The sequence below is a fragment of the Bombina bombina genome, chromosome 3 (assembly GCF_027579735.1).
Source record: "Bombina bombina isolate aBomBom1 chromosome 3, aBomBom1.pri, whole genome shotgun sequence".
Taxonomy (NCBI): Eukaryota; Metazoa; Chordata; class Amphibia; order Anura; family Bombinatoridae; genus Bombina; species Bombina bombina.
The window spans coordinates 103574494-103595722 of record NC_069501.1 but is presented as its reverse complement, the minus strand read 5'-3'; the positions used below and the strand labels follow the sequence as shown (position 1 = coordinate 103595722).

General features: G+C 39.9%; 1 protein-coding gene across 1 annotated transcript in view; it reads left to right on the top strand.

The window, feature by feature from the left end:
- The window catches only part of DOP1B (DOP1 leucine zipper like protein B), a 593629-nt gene that overhangs the window by 361102 nt on the left and 211298 nt on the right, over positions 1-21229 (top strand). The window contains exon 21 of the mRNA XM_053705165.1: positions 800-982. Coding sequence (XP_053561140.1) covers positions 800-982 — 183 coding nt within the window. The remainder of the gene's footprint in view (positions 1-799; positions 983-21229) is intronic.

The following is a 21229-nucleotide window of genomic DNA, read 5'->3' as shown; positions in this document are numbered from 1 at the left end:
TCTCTTAGGTGGCGAAGAGGCTAAAGAAGTAGTTTAGCAGGCTCAGGCATGCCACTGCACTTCAAAACTTTAAAACCTCTTCTAAAATAATTTACAGTGTAATTTTTCATCTAAATTTAAACAGGTTTTACTTTGCAATTTTTTAAGGCACAAAAAAAAAGTGTTAGCATGTTTAAATACTGCTTTTATGTATATTCAATACTGAAATATATATGATAGAATTTTTAGTACAGTGTCCCTTTAAAACTAACCTATCTCAGGAGAAGGTTCCGCAAAGCTTTAAAGGGACATAAAACGCACATTTTTACTTTCATGATTCAGATTGAGCATGTGATTTTAAACTACATAGGTAGACTCAGGAGCTGCTGATTGGTGGCTACACACACGTGACTTGTTATTGGCTCACCTAATGCATTTAGCTTGCTCCAAGTAGTGCATTGCTTCTTCTTCTTCAACAACAACAACAAAATATCAAGGGAATGAAGCAAATTAGAAAATTGAAGTAAATTGGAAAGTTGTTTAAATTGTATTCTCTATCTGAATCATGAAATAAAAATGCTGGGTTTCATGTCCTTTAAATGGCTTTCAAAAAGGAAAGTCTCTACTTTATTTTTTAACAGCAGAAGCCTCTACTTTATTTTTTAACAGCAGAAGTCTCTACTTTATTTTTTAACAGCAGAAGTCTCAGCTTTAGACATGAGAAAATGATGAAACCTAGTTTTTTGCAGCTCACTAGCTGACAGGGACATATGTAACTGGAAAAAGATGTCTAAGATAGTTTTTCCCCTTTGTGTTTTAGTCCTCATCGTTTGATCCTGCCAGCCTGAAGAATGCAAGAAATGCCCTACTGGAGGAACTGCCACGGATCTTTAACACCATGTCACTGCTCTGGAGTGTGATAACAAAGCAAGAGAAGGAAAGGCGACCTTCTGACCTCCTGGGGACCATTAAGGGATCATCTGTTTATTTCAAATCAACCAAAGTAAAGAGACCATTTTTTTTATTTTTATTTGTTAATATAACATTTGAATTCTGCGGAATAAAAGTGCCATATTTAAAGTGAAAATTAAAGGGGCAGGAAACACCTTGTAATTACAAAACATTTCTGTTATTTTGCTATAGAATAACATATTAGCCAGTGATATTTAAAACAAATTAAAGGGACAGTCTACACCAGAATTGTTTAAAAAGATAGATAATGCCTTTTACTACCCATTCCCCAGCTTTGCACAACCAACATTGTTATATTAATATACTTTATTACATTTACACCTCTAAATGTCTGCCTGTTTCTAAGCAACTAAACACAGCCTCTTATCACATGCTTTTTTATTTGCTTTTCACAACAAGATAGTACTAGTTTATGTGGGCCATATAGATAACATTGTGCTAACGCCCGTGGTTTGTAGCAGACACTGCACTAATTGGCTAAAATGAAAGTCAATAGATAATAAATACAAAGTCGTGATCAGGGAGCTGTCAGAAGAGGCTTAGATACAAGGTAATCACAGAGGTAAAGAGTATTTCTTTCATGTAATTAGCAAGAGTCCATGAGCTAGTGACGTATGGGATATACATTCCTACCAGGAGGGGCAAAGTTTCCCAAACCTCAAAATGCCTATAAATACACCCCTCACCACACCCACAACTCAGTTTTACAAACTTTGCCTCCTATGGAAATGGTGAAGTAAGTTTGTGCTTGATTTTTTTGTTTTCTTCTATGATTCTGAAGCCCAATTCCTCTAAGAGTACAGTGTTTGTCAGAGGGATGTGAAGAGAGTATCGCCTATTGATTTTTTTATGGTTTCCCTCGCAGGAAATATTTTCAAGGGTTCTCTGTTATCGGTCGTAGGGATTCATCTCCTACCTCCCTTTTCAGATTGACGATATACTCTTATACCATTACCTCTGCTGATAGTTTTCAGTACTGGTTTGGCTATCTGCTATATGTGGATGGGTGTCTTTTGGTAAATATGTATCATTATTTTAAGACACTCTCAGCTATGGTTGGCGCTTTATGTATTTATATAAAGTTCTAAATATTTGTATTTACTTATATTTGCCATGAATCAGGTCTATGTGTATTTCCCTTTGCAATCTAGGAGTTTCAGTATGGGAATCATGTTTTAGGAAGTTTTTTTTTTTTATATTTTCTTACCTGGGGTTTAGTCTTTTTCCCAATCTGACTTGTTTCTTTAAAATTTGCCGGCAAATTTAGGCTTGCAAGGGCGCAAAATGCTGTTATTTATTGCGTCATTCTTGGCGCATTAATTTTTTGGCGCGAATGTGCAAGTCTAGACGACATCCTGATACAGGCGTCAAGCTTTCAAATTGCCAAGTCTCATACAGAGATAGTTCTGGCATTTCTGAGGTCGCATGGGTGGAAAGTGAACGTGGAAAAGAGTTCTCTATCACCACTCACAAGAGTCTCCTTCCTAGGGACTCTTATAGATTCTGTAGAGATGAAAATTTACCTGACGGAGTCCAGGTTATCAAAACTTCTAAATGCTTGCCGTGTCCTTCATTCCATTCCACGCCCGTCAGTGGCTCAGTGCATGGAAGTAATCGGCTTAATGGTAGCGGCAATGGACATAGTGCCATTTGCGCGCCTGCATCTCAGACCGCTGCAATTATGCATGCTAAGTCAGTGGAATGGGGATTACTCAGATTTGTCCCCTCTACTAAATCTGGATCAAGAGACCAGAGATTCTCTTCTCTGGTGGCTTTCTCGGGTCCATCTGTCCAAGGGTATGACCTTTCGCAGGCCAGATTGGACGATTGTAACAACAGATGCCAGCCTTCTAGGTTGGGGCGCAGTCTGGAACTCCCTGAAGGCTCAGGGATCGTGGACTCAGGATGAGAAACTCCTCCCAATAAATTTTCTGGAGTTAAGAGCAATATTCAAGGCTCTTCTAGCTTGGCCTCAGTTAGCAACACTGAGGTTCATCAGATTTCAGTCGGACAACATCACGACTGTGGCTTACATCAACCATCAAGGGGGAACCAGGAGTTCCCTAGCGATGTTAGAAGTCTCCAAGACAATTCGCTGGGCAGAGTCTCACTCTTGCCACCTGTCAGCGATCCACATCCCAGGCGTAGAGAACTGGGAGGCGGATTTTCTAAGTCGTCAGACTTTTCATCCGGGGGAGTGGGAACTCCATCCGGAGGTGTTTGCTCAACTGGTCCATCGTTGGGGCAAACCAGAACTGGATCTCATGGCGTCTCGCCAGAACGCCAAGCTTCCTTGTTACGGATCCAGGTCCAGGGACCCGGGAGCAACGCTGATAGATGCTCTAGCAGCTCCTTTGCTCTTCAACCTGGCCTATGTGTTTCCACCGTTTCCTCTGCTCCCTCGACTGATTGCCAAAATCAAACAGGAGAGAGCATCTGTGATTCTGATAGCGCCTGCGTGGCCACGCAGGACCTGGTATGCAGACCTAGTGGACATGTCATCTCTTCCACCATGGACTCTGCCTCTGAGGCAGGACCTTCTAATACAAGGTCCTTTCAATCATCCAAATCTAATTTCTCTGAGACTGACTGCATGGAGATTGAACGCTTGATTCTATCAAGGCGTGGCTTCTCCGAGTCAGTCATTGATACCTTTAATACAGGCTCGGAAGCCTGTCACCAGGAAAATCTACCATAAGATATGGCGTAAATATCTTTATTGGTGTGAATCCAAGAGTTACTCATGAAGTAAGGTTAGGATTCCTAGGATATTGTCCTTTCTCCAAGAGGGTTTGGACAAAGGCTTATCAGCTAGTTCTTTAAAAGGACAGATCTCTGCTCTGTCTATTCTTTTGCACAAGCGTCTGGCAGAAGTTCCAGATGTCCAGGTATTTTGTCAGGCTTTGGTTAGGATTAAGCCTGTGTTTAAAACTGTTGCTCCCCCGTGGAGCTTAAACTTGGTTCTTAAAGTTCTTCATGGAGTTCCGTTTGAACCCCTTCATTCCACTAGTAATCACTGACTAATAAATAATAGGAGTACCCTATCTATTCCGGTACCCGATAGCAAATTTAACATTACTTAATTTGTGGTAAGCTCACATCTCCTACAGACAACTGTACCTTATAATTTATTCTGGAAGGTGTGACTTTACTGTGGAGATCCCCTGACTCAGACAGAGAGAGTAACAGCAGGGTTGTTCTTACTGTAATATTGACCCTCACCTTAACCAACCTAATCTAGAGGTACATTTGTACTACTCCCCTTTTTATCAAGGGCATTACCCCAGGAGACCATACAGGGGCATTAATATTAAACACATTGGGATTTGGGAGGAATATTTTTTCACCCCCCTGAAATCACCTTCGTTCTGGGTCACACATTTTTTAATCGAGTTAATAAAAGTTAAGTTTTAAACCTGCCTTTCACGGGCTCACTCACCTATGGTACCTAGCTAGTTCAAAACATGTGCTGTTGAGTGCTATGTAAGTACATTCCTTTCAATTGCTTACAGCAATTGGTTTTTTCTGGTTGTTCTCTTTAAGTGTACAGCACCTAAGTTCCTGAATATATCTAGATTGTCTCTATTAATACAGTTAATACATACGAGATACTAATATTATTAGGAACACAGCACCAGTAGTGCCGTCGTCTTCTCTTTTTCTAGTAATATATAGTCTCAGATACTGTGGTTTCACAGTCTTCCAGACGACAGAGCACACATCTATATTTAATAAACCTAGTAATATTTCAAACTATAAATCTATAAGTAATTACTAATTTATTGTAATTTTAGCTAAATATACCGTAGGTTGTTTTGGCTACATCATGGCTGATCTTTTTGGCAAAGATAGATCTGAAAGACACTCTAGAAGAGCGACCGATTTGGACAACATGTTCAAAACTAATGCAAATGATGAATATACTCCTACCGTGTCACTGGAAAATCTATTAAAGGAAGTACATAAAAATATGTACAAACAAGAAAAAGTATGGTGGGATCAACAATTTTTCGATAAATACATCCAACAAAAATTAATCCCTAGAGGATTAAGGATACAACTGTTCCCGGCCTTTGAGTTCTAAAATCCCATACTGACAGATGAATGGGAAATAGCTCTATCAGAATGTTCGTTCAAACTCATGAACATACTGATACGACATGATAAAGAGAAATTTGACAAACTTGAATTGTCCATTCAGGAACAATATGCACAGCTCAAAAAATATGAATCACAATCAGATTTTGAAAAAATGTATAAAAACTATCAGAAAGAATTAGACCAGTATATTAAAGAATTAAGGGATATGAAGCAGGGAAAACTATACAGAGATATTAATGATTATAAAGAGAAGAAGATCTACAAATGGAGAAGAAGGAACTTCTATAAAAACAATTCTAGAAGTAATCATCAAAATATAATCCAGAGTGATGTCTCTGATACGGACGGTGAGGATAACATGAATAATGAACCCTCGGGTAGTACCCCAAGTACATCCACCTCTGTCTTTTCCTTACCAGCTAGAAATAAGAGGAAGAATTTTTTAGATCAAGGCACGTCAGAAGAGGCAGAACCTCCAGAAGAGGTCAAAAGTACAAACAAAAAACCCACCAGGTCCAGAGGCCACTACAGAGCTCCGCAACGGGGGGGGCAGGCAACATCAGAGAGCTCCGAGTCCTTTCTCCCAGATGAGACTAAATCATTAAAGGTTATTAACCTATCTGAATATAAGTTATCTCCAGAGCATATCTCAGTATTATCAAAAGGTCTATCTTTCTGTCCTACAGGACAACTCAACAAATTTGAAGTGATTAAAGACATACAGCTGTACCTACGAAAATTAAATTTAAAGAATTTTTTTGCCAAAAAATCTGATCCCACCCTATCAGAAGATGACAGGAGGAGTTTACAAGACTTTGAAAGCCTACTACAAGATAGTGAACCTCAATCCAAATCCTGGAGACGCCAATTGAAAACCAGGTCTACATTTGTACCTAAATATAATCTATCTACACAGTTGGAAATATTCAATCAAGTGGTATGTGAGGAAATCTCACAATTAAAAACGCAATATTCACAACAGAATCTCACAAGAACTGAAAAATTGGCTTTAAAAGAGATCAGGTCCTGGGAGGACATAATAATAAGAGAGGCGGATAAAGGTGGAAATATCGTCCTATGGCCGTTATCGATGTACTTAAAACAAGTTGAAAAGCAATTGAAAAATCGACAATGTTATCAAAAATTGTTCAACAAACCCAAGCAAGACATACAGTAAACTCTACAATAATATCATCAAAGATGGCAACATCATAACGGCGGACGAAACTAAGTTTCTCACAGTTAAGCATCCTAAAGTTGCCACCTTCTACCTCATTCCCAAGGTCCACAAAAACATCACAAATCCTCCCGGAAGGCCCATCGTTTCTGGCAACGAGTGCCTATCAGAAAAAGCCAGCCAGTATGTGGACCACAGACTAAGGGAATTTGTGGAGACACTGCCCTCTTATGTCAAAGACACCATGGAGGTACTGCAAAGGCTCGAAAATATCAACACCAGAAAAGAAACTTGGCTTGTAACGGCGGACGTAGAGTCCCTATATACCTCCATAGAACATGACAAGGGATTGAAGGCAGTACAATTTTTTCTCAACCAAGGTTCCTCGGAAGAGGAAGATCATGATATGTTCATCCTTAAATTATTGGAATTTGTCCTGAGATACAATTTTTTTACTTTTGCCAATCGATTTTACCTCCAAGTCCAGGGTACGGCGATGGGCACGGCCTGTGCCCCTACCTACGCCAACCTGTTCTTAGGATTCTGGGAAAAACATGTGGTATTCAATGATATCCATTCAGCATCTACGGATAAAATACCTTTTTGGATCCGCTACATAGACGACATCCTGTTTATGTGGGAGGGGAGCAGGGAAGAACTAGAAACTTTCCTTCTAAATCTCAATCAGAACGACTTAAACATAAAATTGACCTACACAATGAGTCAATCAGAGATAAATTTTTTAGATCTTAACATATTTAAAGATCAAGAAGGACGAATACAAACCAACCTCTACAGAAAAGAAACGGTGACTAACAGTATTCTACACAATAATAGTTCCCACGCCCCCGGAACAACCAAATCATTGCCAGTTGGCGAATTCCTAAGGATAAGGAGAAACTGTAGTAATCGACAACTCTTTAACGAACAAGCAGAACTACTTGAAAAACGATTACTGGACAGAGGTTACAGTAAAAGAAACATTAAAAGAGCCAAAAACAGGGCAATCCAAACTAATCGCACTGACTTACTGCGCAAAAAAATAAAAAAACAGGATGAACAAGTCAGATTGATTTTAACATACAACCCACAGATCCATATAGTTAACCACATATTGAACAAACACTGGCACTTACTAACCTTAGACCAAGATCTAAAGCCAATTGTGGGAGACAGAGTCCAGATAGGATACAGAAGAACTCAGAATATCAAAAATATGGTATCCCGCAGCCACTATCAATTGGCAAAAACCAGAACTGCCATCCGGGCAGGGTCATTTCCGTGCGGCACTTGCTCAATATGTAAACACATACGCAAGACGGACATGATACAGGATCGGTTCGGTCATACTCACAAAACGAAAAATTATATCAGCTGCACTACAGAAAACATAATATACGCATTATTTTGCAGCTGTTCCAAAATCTATGTTGGGATGACCAGCCGACAACTGAGGGTCAGAGTACAGGAGCATATAAGAAATATCAAGAATGCTGCCAAAGACCAGGAGGATGGAAAGACAATATCTTCTGTAGCATCTCATTTTTTGAAACGCCATCATTCAAACCCAAGAGAGCTCAAATGCCAAGGAATAGAAAAGATATCCTTGGGCATTAGAGGGGGCAATATTGAACAGGCCCTACTCAGAGCAGAATGTAGATGGATATATCTACTTGATAGCGTACACCCTAAAGGGTTAAACGAACAGAACAACTATTACTGTTTTCTATAAGAATAAAAATCTTTGAGTTTCAACTTTGATAACAGATGAGAAGATGAAAACTAATAAATCAATATACACAAGAACAAATTAGGGTGTAAACGTGGGGGTAGAATAATCTAAGACTTTAAAGGGGGCGACATGGAGCCAATCGCACAGACACACAACAGGGATAGCATTATCTAGCCAAGCGGTAAACATAACACATAATGATTTATTAACAATTGCACTATCGTAGTAAATGCACAAAAAACGATATAAGAACATTAAAGCCAACTCGTATTGTTCAGAATGATGGAACACAGAGGCCATCCAGTAGCATAAGGCAATTACAACGTAGTCATTCCATCGGTTGTTTCTATCTAAAGACAAGCTGCACACACAAAATAAAAAATTAAAATAAAATTAACTACACATTCTAGCAATTTCTTTTTTCACTTTTTTCACTTTTTATTAATTTTCCCCTCCCCCTCCCCCCCCTCCCATTTTTTTCACCTCCTTTTCACTTGTTTTCACTTCACGAGCTTTAACATATAGTTTTATTTCCGTCACTAGTACATGTATAGTAATGTAAATAAACAGGGCAAAAGAGGACCTGGCACTCACCCCGACACCCTCAGTATTTCGGCACAACTTTGATATATAACAATAAAAAATATAATTAAAAATAAAAAATTCTAGTTATGTATTTAAATTGGGGACCTTATGTTAAAACACTTTCTGGGCACGGAATTGTTCAATTCAATATGATAAAAAGTGGAAGATATTCGTCACCCTGCACGATTCACGCCATTCAGATAAGCTTGACTCTAGCAAGGAACAACCAATCGGGGCAGTGAACAGCCTAGCCCATCAAATTAATATACTGAATACGCCGCTACAGATTCACGAAACACAAAGTCTGGAACCTGGTTCTATCTTCGATTACCTACACGTCACAATGATTACATCTGAAACAATGTTTACTCTCCTTTTTGTCAAGAAAATTAACTTCTCAATATAACTTTCCCTTTTTAGTCATTCTAACTATAAGTAAAATAAATATATAAAATAAGTATATTCGATCACGCTACAGTTTGAAATAAAGGAATGAACCCCTTCCCTTGCAGCTAAAGATTTATTATTATATCTCAGTTTGACTCATACATATATATATATATATATCCAGTCCTGCATCAATAACAGGTGTAACGATAATACAATGCAAGGTCGTCATTAAGAGGGTGGAAACCAGACAATGACGATAGTACACACCTCCCTAGTAACCTATTGAATGAAAGTAGGGAGGAACCAATCGGATCAGTTGAAGAGGGACAAGCCTCTCTGAGACTGGCCAATAAAAAGCCCTAAGAATGGCGGGCGCCCCACCTTTGACAAAGCCGTTTAGGCAAAACATGTCAGGGCTACAGGAGACTATCTCTCCCGTTTTAAACTAAACAGCAGTGTGACTTGTTGAGCGAATGGATTATTAGAATTTAATTTAAACCTGTATGTTTGTGAGAGTGCCCGGTTGAAATATATTTACGCTAAAGAAAAATCCATAATTTACCTTACCTAAGTATTCTACAACTACTATTTTTTAGCGGTAGTAAAGACAATAGAATTACCGGAGAGATAATTTAATTTAAACTTACAGCCAGGATTCTTAACCGCTACCTGTATACCAGCAGGAACCTGATTATATTTACTTGTATATTGGTACGCTTACATTGTAAATCTTATTTCAAGAAGAGGGGAGAATAGTTCCCTCTTATTTATACCAGACACCTGCACTGTCAGCTACAAATAGAGTGTAACCGCTGAACCAGGAGTTTGGGGAGTCAATTTGAAGTATCCAATGACAAATATTTAAAAGAAATTTTCTCCCCAGCGATATTAAAGTGCGAAATAAAGTATTAATAACACATTTTATTCAATAGTGGCATTAGCATAAATTACGGCACGGTCTTATGGACATTAAGTGCAAGATACCTGTTGAATTAACACAGCTGAGAAAATCTGTGCATTAAGTAGTCTGGGTATCGTTTTCATTTTCTTAAAACTACTCAGTATATACAACTAATCAGATTCGAACAAGGGAAATACTGGTTATATAGGAATAGCGGTTTCCTGAAATAAACAGCTCCTCCGGCAATCATACCGTTATTGAATGATAATAAACCAACAGAGATTGGTACACGGTTAATGTGCAAGTGTTTCTAAAGTCTTACTTCACCCAAGTATGTTACACCAAGCATTCCTCTACACTATTATACTGCAATAGTTAACATTAAAATGGAATAACTTCGGGGGACCTAGCTTGTGTAATTTTGCATGGGATTTATTTTCAACATAAGGAACATTTATTGAGGAGGCTATTAAGATTATCTCCCATTCACAAGGGAAACATTGACAAGCCAGGAATATCCTAATATAACTTAGGCCTAGCCACACTAGCCTTATCGACCCCACAGTGGTAAATATCACTATAAGTGTCCTAGAAATTGAAGAGACAGAGACAATTAGGGTCAAATTATAAATATTTCCTTGAGTTATACAATTATTCCATTCCTGTGAATTACTAGATTTTTTTCTTTTTGTTTTTTTAAATATTTCACCCCAATACAACGTGAATTTGCTATAAGAGCGTGGGCACCTCTAGAATCAACGTATCCCCAGTGGCCTTATTATCTGACAGGATGATAAAAATAACAATAGAATTGATATCATAAGTACCGGGTTGGTAACTGTATTCCTAGTACCACCTATATAATAATTCAAACAATACTAGTAAACTATTGTATACAAGATAAATAAGAGGATAATAGGCGCTGAATCCCACTAGTAATCACTGACTAATAAATAATAGGAGTACCCTATCTATTCCGGTACCCGATAGCAAATTTAACATTACTTAATTTGTGGTAAGCTCACATCTCCTACAGACAACTGTACCTTATAATTTATTCTGGAAGGTGTGACTTTACTGTGGAGATCCCCTGACTCAGACAGAGAGTAACAGCAGGGTTGTTCTTACTGTAATATTGACCCTCACCTTAACCAACCTAATCTAGAGGTACATTTGTACTACTCCCCTTTTTATCAAGGGCATTACCCCAGGAGACCATACAGGGGCATTAATATTAAACACATTGGGATTTGGGAGGAATATTTTTTCACCCCCCTGAAATCACCTTCGTTCTGGGTCACACTAGCTGATATTTTTAACTATTTCATTTTTTAATCGAGTTAATAAAAGTTAAGTTTTAAACCTGCCTTTCACGGGCTCACTCACCTATGGTACCTAGCTAGTTCAAAACATGTGCTGTTGAGTGCTATGTAAGTACATTCCTTTCAATTGCTTACAGCAATTGTTTTTTTTTGGTTAGGATTAAGCCTGTGTTTAAAACTGTTGCTCCCCCGTGGAGCTTAAACTTGGTTCTTAAAGTTCTTCATGGAGTTCCGTTTGAACCCCTTCATTCCATTGATTTTAAACTTTTATCTTGGAAAGTTCTGTTTTTGATGGCTATTTCCTCGGCTCGAAGAGTCTCTGAGTTATCTGCCTTACATTGTGATTCTCCTTATCTGATTTTTCATTCAGACAAGGTAGTTCTGCGTACCAAACCTGGGTTTTTACCTAAGGTGGTTTCTAACAGGAATATCAATCAAGAGATTGTTGTTCCATCATTGTGTCCTAATCCTTCTTCAAAGAAGGAACGTCTTTTGCATAATCTGGACGTATAATGTAGGGAGTGGTATACACAACTGCACACCACACCCTTTAGGGTGCGCCTCCCAATTACCAGAGATAAAAATAAAAATAAAAATAAAAATAAAACCTAGACAGATAACAATGTACTAAAATATTAAGCACTAAATACAAACAGTTGCACAGGATAGAACACCAGAACAGTGAACTATACAGTAGGTATAGGTATGTGAATGTCCATTCATCCAACAAGTCCCACTATATGGAGGCAGCACTCTGTCAAAGGATGGTCGTCCTGATGGTTAGAAACTGCAAATAGAAGAACACAGAGGCGCCACAATGGCCCAGTACCACCAAAACAGAAAGATATGTGTACAGAAGGCACTATATATACTCACAAACATGGAGCACCCAGATGGTGCTAATGGAGCAGGCTGAAACTTCACAGTAGTCCAGCTCACTGATAGACCTCCAAAAAGATCCAGTCGGTGTTCCTTGAAGGCTTAGGCCTTAGATCCTATGCCTAGAAAAGGGAGAGGCAAACCAACATGGCCTAGTATTGTTTGAGCCCAGGGAGAATAAAACCCTAATGGGTATACTCACAGGAGATAAAGCACCTCCAGGTGCAGTAACAGCAAGCTGGAACCACAAGTCGCCCAGTAGACAAACCACAGCAAGTAGTCCTCGACTTCCAGTAGTATAACGTTTTATGGGAGAGGGCTATATACAACCCCACAACATGTTATTGGGTCAAAATACCACACAAGCAAGTGTATAAAAAAGTAAAAATCTTTAATAACACAGCGACGCGTTTCTCAGCCGCCATAGTTACTGATTGAGAATGATCACACATTGGCTGAAACTTCAATTGACTGTCCAATTAGATAATTTTTTAGGTTTTTCAATATGGTATATAGCAAGTGTATATTTTAATGTTTTATTATAGCCTGATGAAACAGCCCGTAGGCGGCTGAGAAACGCGTCGCTGTGTTATTAAAGATTTTTACTTTTTTATACACTTGCTTGTGTGGTATTTTGACCCAATAACATGTTGTGGGGTTGTATATAGCCCTCTCCCATAAAACGTTATACTACTGGAAGTCGAGGACTACTTGCTGTGGTTTGTCTACTGGGCGACTTGTGGTTCCAGCTTGCTGTTACTGCACCTGGAGGTGCTTTATCTCCTGTGAGTATACCCATTAGGGTTTTATTCTCCCTGGGCTCAAACAATACTAGGCCATGTTGGTTTGCCTCTCCCTTTTCTAGGCATAGGATCTAAGGCCTAAGCCTTCAAGGAACACCGACTGGATCTTTTTGGAGGTCTATCAGTGAGCTGGACTACTGTGAAGTTTCAGCCTGCTCCATTAGCACCATCTGGGTGCTCCATGTTTGTGAGTATATATAGTGCCTTCTGTACACATATCTTTCTGTTTTGGTGGTACTGGGCCATTGTGGCGCCTCTGTGTTCTTCTATTTGTAATCTGGACGTAGTCCGTGCCTTGAAGTTTTACTTACAGGCTACTAAAGATTTTCGTCAAACATCTGCCCTGTTTGTCGTTTACTCTGGACAGAGGAGAGGTCAAAAAGCTTCGGCAACCTCTCTCTCCTTTTGGCTTCGGAGCATAATACGTTTAGCCTATGAGACTGCTGGACAGCAGCCCCCTGAAAGGATTACAGCTCATTCTACTAGAGCTGTGGCTTCCACCTGGGCCTTTAAAAATGAGGCCTCTGTTGAACAGATTTGCAAGGCTGCGACTTGGTCTTCGCTTCACACCTTTTCAAAATTTTAGAAATTTGACACTTTTGCTTCTTCGCAGGCTGTTTTTGGGAGAAAGGTTCTACAGGCAGTGGTTCCTTCCGTTTAAGTTCCTGCCTTGTCCCTCCCATCATCCGTGTACTTTAGCTTTGGTATTGGTATCCCACAAGTAATGGATGATCCGTGGACTGGATACACTTAACAAGAGAAAACATAATTTATGCTTACCTGATAAATTTATTTCTCTTGTAGTGTATCCAGTCCACGGCCCGCCCTGTCCTTTTAAGGCAGGTCTAAATTTTAATTAAACTACAGTCACCACTGCACCCTATGGTTTCTCCTTTCTCGTCTTGTTTCGGTCGAATGACTGTATATGGCAGTGAGGGGAGGAGCTATATAGCAGCTCTGCTGTGGGTGATCCTCTTGCAACTTCCTGTTGGGAAGGAGAATATCCCATAAGTAATGGATGATCCGTGGACTGGATACACTACAAGAGAAATAAATTTATCAGGTAAGCATAAATTATGTTTTTAAAGGGAAATCGCAAGAGGAAAATTATAGAATCTGATAGTAAGGTTTCTGCGCCGCTTACTGCTACACATATTGCCCCTCTTATAGTGAATGAGGAGGATAGTCTGTAGCATCTGAGTGTTAAAGCTCAGATTCGGAGAGTATTATTCCTTCATTTGGTGCTGAAGTACTCTTCAGATTCAAGCCTGGACACCTTTGTGTATTATTAGGAGGTTGGCTTCTAGATAGACGTCGATCCTCAGAACCTAGTAATTTAATATATTCTAGGATTCATCTGTAAAGATTTTTCCTGTACACGACTGTGCTAGGAGAATTTTCTCAGGTATAGGAGAAGTCAAGGATTCCTTTCTCCCCTTCTTCTGTCAGCAATAAGCTGTCTCCTTTAAATTTCATGACACATGATGTTTAAAGTAGTAGGAGTCATTACCATAAAGGGTAGATGCTCTTTTAAAAAGACAAGTGCAACATCTTTTTGGTGCAACGCCTTGTCTGATTCCATTTGGATGACTTCATGAGGAGGTCCAGATCAGAAGGGCAGTTAGGCCAATCTTTTATTTATGTTGCTACCTTGTAACTTCAGGAAGTCTTCACCTTTGTCTTCCAAGCTGGAGCAGTTCAAGTCCTCTTGAATACCCAGTCAGTCTTGGGTCAGGGGGAAGTAATTATGGAAATCCGCAGCTAACTCTCATTCAGCATGTAGGGTTTGCCCCCGACCAAGGATTGGGTCCTCTGGGGGGCAGTTTCTATCAGTTTTTATCATGCCTGGATACAGGATGCCCTGGATCCCTTAAGGACTGTAGATATAGTATTTCAGGGTTAAGATTTGGAATTCAGCCTCTTCCTCCCAGGAGCAGGTTCCACTTCTCAAGATTATCTGTGGACCAGATAAGAAGAGAAGCGTTTTTGAAATGTTTTCAGGATCTTCTCCCCTGGGAGTAATGTTCCTGTTCTATTTTTAGAACAGGGTTTAGTTCCTTTTTCATGTAAAAAAGAGGGAACTTTTAGTCCTTTTGGGCAGTACATGTATCACTGTTTCTTACAGATGGAGACTGTTTGCTCCTTCTTCCTTGGTGCAAGAGGGTCAGTCTATATTGACCTTTGACTTTAAGGATGCATATCCTTAGGTTCCCACTCAATTATCTAATAATTTATGAGTTTTGCCTTCCAACTAAGCTTTTTCAGTTGTGGTTCAACAATGGTTTTGCCACAGATCTCAGTGGTTTCTCATTCTGGGCTGCAATTCGATTCCGGGATCGCAGGGGCGTCACTCCTGGATGTCCTATTGGTATCTTTCTACAAGCAAGATCTCATTCAGAGGTTTTTGTTGTCTTCTTAGTTACACGAATGGCAGTGGAGCTGGAAAAGAACTTCCCTTGTCCCAGCTACAAGGGTTGGGTGCTTAGGGACCATAATTTTTCCTTATCATTGAAAATCTGTCGGACGGTGGTCAGAAGAGCCAAGACCCTTCCTCTTGCCTCTCTCTTCAGTCTCCTGTTTGAGAATCAGTGGCTCTGTGTATGGAGGTGATTGGTCTGATGGTGTCTTCTATGGACATCATATCCTTGCTCGATACCGTTTGAGAGCTCTTCAGTTGTGCATGCTCTGACGGTGGAATGGGGATTGTCCGCATTGTCTCAGAGAATCTAGTTCAGTACGACAAGGGTCTCTTCCCGTGATGGTTCTATTTGGCATCGGTCTCAAGTCACATAAAAATAAAGGTTTGGAGATTTTTCTGCGGCCACCAGCTGGGGAGGAGCTTGGGTTTCGTTGAAGGCGCAGGGACTAGGGTCCTGGGAGATGTCTGTTCTCCCCTTTCACATTTGGAGTTTGGAGTGATTTACAATGCTTTGATGTTTGGCCTCAGTTGACTTTAGCCCAGTTTTCGGGTTCCAGTCAGACAACATAGCTCCTGCGGCTTCATCAACCTCCAGGGAGGAACTCTGAGTTCCTTAGTTAGTTTTTTCTGGGGGCGGGTGCTTACAGTTACTGTCTTTCGGCCATCCACATTTCTGGAGTGGATAACTAGGAAGCGGATTCTGAGCAGACAGACTTCCATTCCGGGGAGTGGGAACTCCATACGGAAGTGTTCTCCAGCTTATCTACCAAATGGGGGTGCTGGAATGGGTTCTGATGGGGTCACGTCAGAGCATCAAGTTTCCAAGTTCGGTTTGAGGTCAAAAGATCCTTTAGCCTCTCTATTAGATGCTCTGGCAGTTCCTTGGAACTTCACGTTAGCGTCTCCTCCCTCTCTGTTTGCTCTTATTCCGTGAGTCATTGTTCGGATCAAGTAGAAGATAGCATTCCTTCTCCTAGCTCCTGTGTGGCCTCACAAGATATGGTAGGTGGATCTAGTAGAGATGCCGTCTCTACTTCCGTGAAAGCGTTCACTGAGGAAGGATCTTCTATTTCAGGTGTCCTTCCTTTATCCAAATATCGTTTCTCTGAGGCTGACTGCTTGGAGATTGTTCGCTTGGTTTTAGCTAAATATGGGTTTTTGGAATCGGTTATTGAAACCGATTTAGAATCGTAAGCCTATCACTAGAAAGATTCTATAAGAGATGGCAGGATCCCATGGCTCTTATCTTTTCTCCAGGTGGGTCTTGAGTAGGGCTTATCTGTTGGTACCCTCAAGAGTCGGTTTCGTCTCTTTCTATTTGGCTGCTTAAGCATCTGGCGGACGTGCCAGATGTCCAATCCTTTTTTCAGGTCCTGATTCGAATCAGGACTGTGTTTGAGTTTGTTGTTTCCTTGGAGTCTTAACTTTGTTCTTAAAGCTTTACTTCAGGCTCTGTTTGAATCTTGGCTTTCCATAGATATTTAGTTGTTATCTTAGGAAGTTTGTTTATTCTGCTCGGAGGGTTTCAGTACTCTCAGCTTGCAGTTTGGTTCTCCTTATCTCGTATTTTTGGCAGATAAGGCAGTTCTTCATTCCAAGTTTGGTTTTCTTCCTAAGGTTGTGTCGGACAGAGATTTTAATCAAGACCTGGTTGTTCCTTCATCCTGTCCTAATCCTTCTTTTCATAAAGAAAGTCTGTTGCAAAACTTAGATGTTGTGCGGGCTCTTAGATTTATTTACAGGCTACAAAGGTCTTTTGTCAGTCCTCTGGATTGTTTGTGGTTTTCTGGATATCATAAGGTCCAGGAAGTTTCCACCACTTCTCTTTCTCTCTAGTCGAGAAGTGTTAGTTGTAGGACTCATGAGCCTTCTGGAGAGCAGCCTCTTGATCGAATTACTGCTAACTACACTAGGGTGGTGTTTTTCGTCTTGGGCCTTCAAGAAATAGGTCTGTGTAGAACAGATTTGTAAGGTGACAACTTGGCTTTCCTTGGTCATTTTTTCTGAAGTCTATAAATTTAGTTCTTTTGCCTCGGCTGAGGTTTATTTTAGGAGAAAGGGTCTTCAGTAGTGCCTTCTGTTTAGGTTACCTGTCTTGTCCTTCCCGTATCATCTGTGTCTAGCTTGGGTATTGATTCCCAACAGTAATTGATGATGATCTGTGGACTCACTGTGTCATTAGAAAGAAAACAAAATGTATGCTTACCTGATAAAATGTATTTATTTATTTACACAGTCCATGGCCCTCCCTGTTTTTCAGACAGTTTTTTTTATATAAAACTCAGGCACCTCTGCACCTTGTGGCGTTTCTTTTCTTTCCTTTTCCTTCGGTCGAATGACCTGGGTTTGTGGGATGGGAAGTAATACTTATCAGCTCTGCTTTGGTGCTCTTTGCTTCCTCCTGCTGGCCAGGAATGATATTCCCAACAGTAATTGATGAGAATCCGTGGACTCACCGTGCCAAGAAATAAATAAATTTATTAGGTAAGCATACATTTCTTCTAGGTTTAAAAGTTTGTACCCATTGCCAGTGGCTAATTTAGAGTTTTGGAGAAAAGTCCCTAAGGTTGATGGGGCTATTTCTACTCTTGCCAAGCGTACTACTATTCCAATGGAAGGTAGTACTTATTTTAAGGATCCTTTAGATAGGAAAATGTCTTATCTTAGGAAAGCTTATTTACATTCTGGCTATATTCTCAGGCCTGCCATATCTATGGATGATGTTTCGGCTGCATCAACTTTTTGGTTGGATAGCTTAGCACAACGGGAAAAAGATTCTGATTTGTCTATCATTGTTCGCTTGCTTTAATATGCTAATCATTTTCTCTGTGATGCTATTTTTTATATCATTAATATTGATGTTAAAATTATGTCTTTGGCTATTTTAGCTAGAAGAGCTTTATGGCTCCAGTCATGGAATGCTGACATGGTATCTAAATCTAGGGTAATAATTTGTTAGAATCCACTATTTCCACTATTACTGGGGGGAATGGAGTTTTTTTGCCCCAAGATAAAAAATCTAAGGGTAAAACTAGAGCTTCTAATCGATTTAGTTCCTTTCGTCAGAATAGAGAACAGAAAGCCACTCCTTCCCCTAAGGACTCTTGCTCCAATTGGAAGCTATCTTCGAGTTGGAATAAATCCAAGCCTTTTTAAGAAACCAAAGCCAGCCCCCAAAACTGCATAAGGGTGCGGCCCTCATTCCAGTTCTACTAGTGGGGGGCAGATTGAAATTATTTCAAGACGTTTGGGCAGGTTCCATTCAGAATCATTGGATTCAGAATATTTTCTCTCAAGGGTATCGAATAGGTTTCAGAATAAGACCACCTGTGAAAAGGTTTTTTCTCTCTCACATTCCAACAAATCCTGTGAAAGCTCAGGCTTTTCTGAAATGTGTTTCAGATCTGGAGCTTTCAGGGGTAATTGTACCAGTTACACTTCTGGAACAGGGTTTGGGTTTTTATTCAAATCTATTCATTGTCCCGAAGAAGGAAAATGTATTCAGTCCAGTTCTGGATCTGAAATTTTTTAATCACTTTGTAAGCGTCCCAGCTTTCAAGATGGTGACTATAAGGACTATTCTGCCTTTTGTTTAGCAAGGTCATTATATGTCCACAATAGACTTAAGGATGCATATCTTCACATTCCGATTCATCCAGACCACTATCGGTTTCTGAGATTCTCTTTTCTAGACAAGCATTACCAATTTGTCGCTCTTCAATTTGGCATATCGACAGCACCAAGAATCTTTTCCAAGGTTCTAGGTGCCTTTCTATCTGTAATCAGAGAGCAGAGTATTGCGTTGTTTCCTTATTTGGACGATATCTTGGTACTGGCTCAATCTTTTCATTTAGCAGAATCTCACACTAATCAACTTGTGTTGTTTCTTCAAAGACATGGTTGGAGGATCAATTTTCCAAAGAGTTTCTTGATTCCTCAGACAAGGGTCACCTTTTTAGGTTTCCAGATAGATTCAGTGTCCATGACTCTGTCTTTAACAGACAAGAGACGAATGAAATTGGTTTCTGCCTGTCGAAACCTTCAGTCTCGATCATTCCCTTCAGTGGCTATGTGCATGGAAGTTTTAGGTCTCATGACTGCAGCATCGGACGTGATCCCCTTTGCTCGTTTTCATATGAAACCTCTGCAGCTTTGCATGCTGAATCAATGGTGCAGGGATTATACAAGGATATCACAATTGATATTCTTAAATCCCAACACTCAACTCTCTCTGACTTGGTGTTTAAACCATCTCCTTATTCTTCAAGGGGCGTACTTTGTTCGTCCTTTCTGGACTGTGATTTCAACAGATGCAAGTCTCACAAGTTGGGGAGCTGTCTGGGGGTCTCTGACAGCACAAGGGGTTTGGAATACTCAAGAGGCGAGGTTATCAATCAATATTTTAGAACTATTTAGAAATATTTTAGTGCTATTTTCATGGCTCTTCAGGCTTGGCCTCTACTAAAGAGAGAATCATTCATTCATTCTCAGACAGACAATATCACAACTGTGGCATATGTCAATCATCAGGGTGGGACTTGCAGTTCTTTAGCGATGAAAGAAGTATCTTCTTTCTTGGGCAGAATTCAACTCCTGTCTAATTTCTGCAATACGTATCCCGGGTGTAGACAATTGGGAAGCGGATTATCTCAGCCGTCAGACTTTACATCCAGGGGAGTGGTCTCTCCATCCAGATGTATTTTGTCAGATTGTACAGATGTGGGGTGTCACAGAAATAGATCTCATGGCGTCCCATCTAAACAAGAAACTTCCCAGGTATCTTTCTAGGTCCAGGGATCCTCATGCGGAGATGGTAGATGCGTTAGCAGTTCCTTGGCCATACCAACCTGCTTACATCTTTCCGCCTCTAGTTCTTCTTCCAAGGGTGATCTTCAAGGTCATAATAGAACAATCGCATGTGTTTCTGATAGCATCAGCATGGCTTAACAGATTTTGGTTTGCAGATCTTGTCCGGATGTCAAGTTGCCAACCTTGGCCACTCACTTTAAAACCAGGCCTTCTGTTTCAAGGGCCGTTTTATCATCAGGATCTCAAATCGCTAAATGTAAAGGTATGGAATTTGAATGCTTAAGTGCTTAGTCATATAGGTTTCTCTACAGGCTCGTAAGTCTGTTTCAAGAAAAATGTATTATCGGGTTTGGAAAACCTATATTTCATGGTGTTCTCATAAAATTTCTTGGCATTCTTTTAGAATTCCTAGAGTTTTACAGTTTCTTCAGGATGGTTTGGATAAAGGTTTGTTATTAAATCAATCTCTCCTTCTTGGAGTCTTAATTTGCTTTTTAAGGCTTTGCAGGCTTCTCCTTTTGAGCCTATGCATTATTTGGATATTAAACTACTTTCTTGGAAAGTGTTGTTCCTTTTGGCTATCTCTTCAGCTAGAAGAATTTCTGAATTGTCTGCTCTCTTGTGAGTCTCCTTTTCTGATTTTCCATCAGGATAAGGCTGTTTTGCAGACTTTGTTTAAATTTCTTCCTAAGGTTGTGAATTCTAACAACATTCGTAGGGAAATTGTTGTTCCTTCCTTGTGTCCTAATCCTAAAAATACTCTTGAAAGATCTTTACATTCTTTGAATGTTGTAAGAGCTTTGAAATATTATGTCGAAGCTACTAAATATTTCAGGGAGACTTCTAGTCTATTTGTTGTTTTTTCTGGTCCTAGGAAAGGTCAGAAAGCCTCTGCCATTTCTTTTGCATCTTGGTTAAAGCTTTTGATTCACAGAGAATTACAGCTCATTCTACTAGATCAGTCGCAACTTCTTGGGCTTTTAAGAATGAAGCTTTGGTTGATCAGTTTTGCAAAGCAGCAACTTGGTGGACTTTGCATACATTTACAAAATTTTACCATTTTGATGTATTTGCTTCATCTGAAGCAGTCTTTGGTAGAAAAGTTCTTCAGGCAGCTGTCTGTTTGATTCTTCTGCTTATGTTTTAAGTTTTTTTTTTCT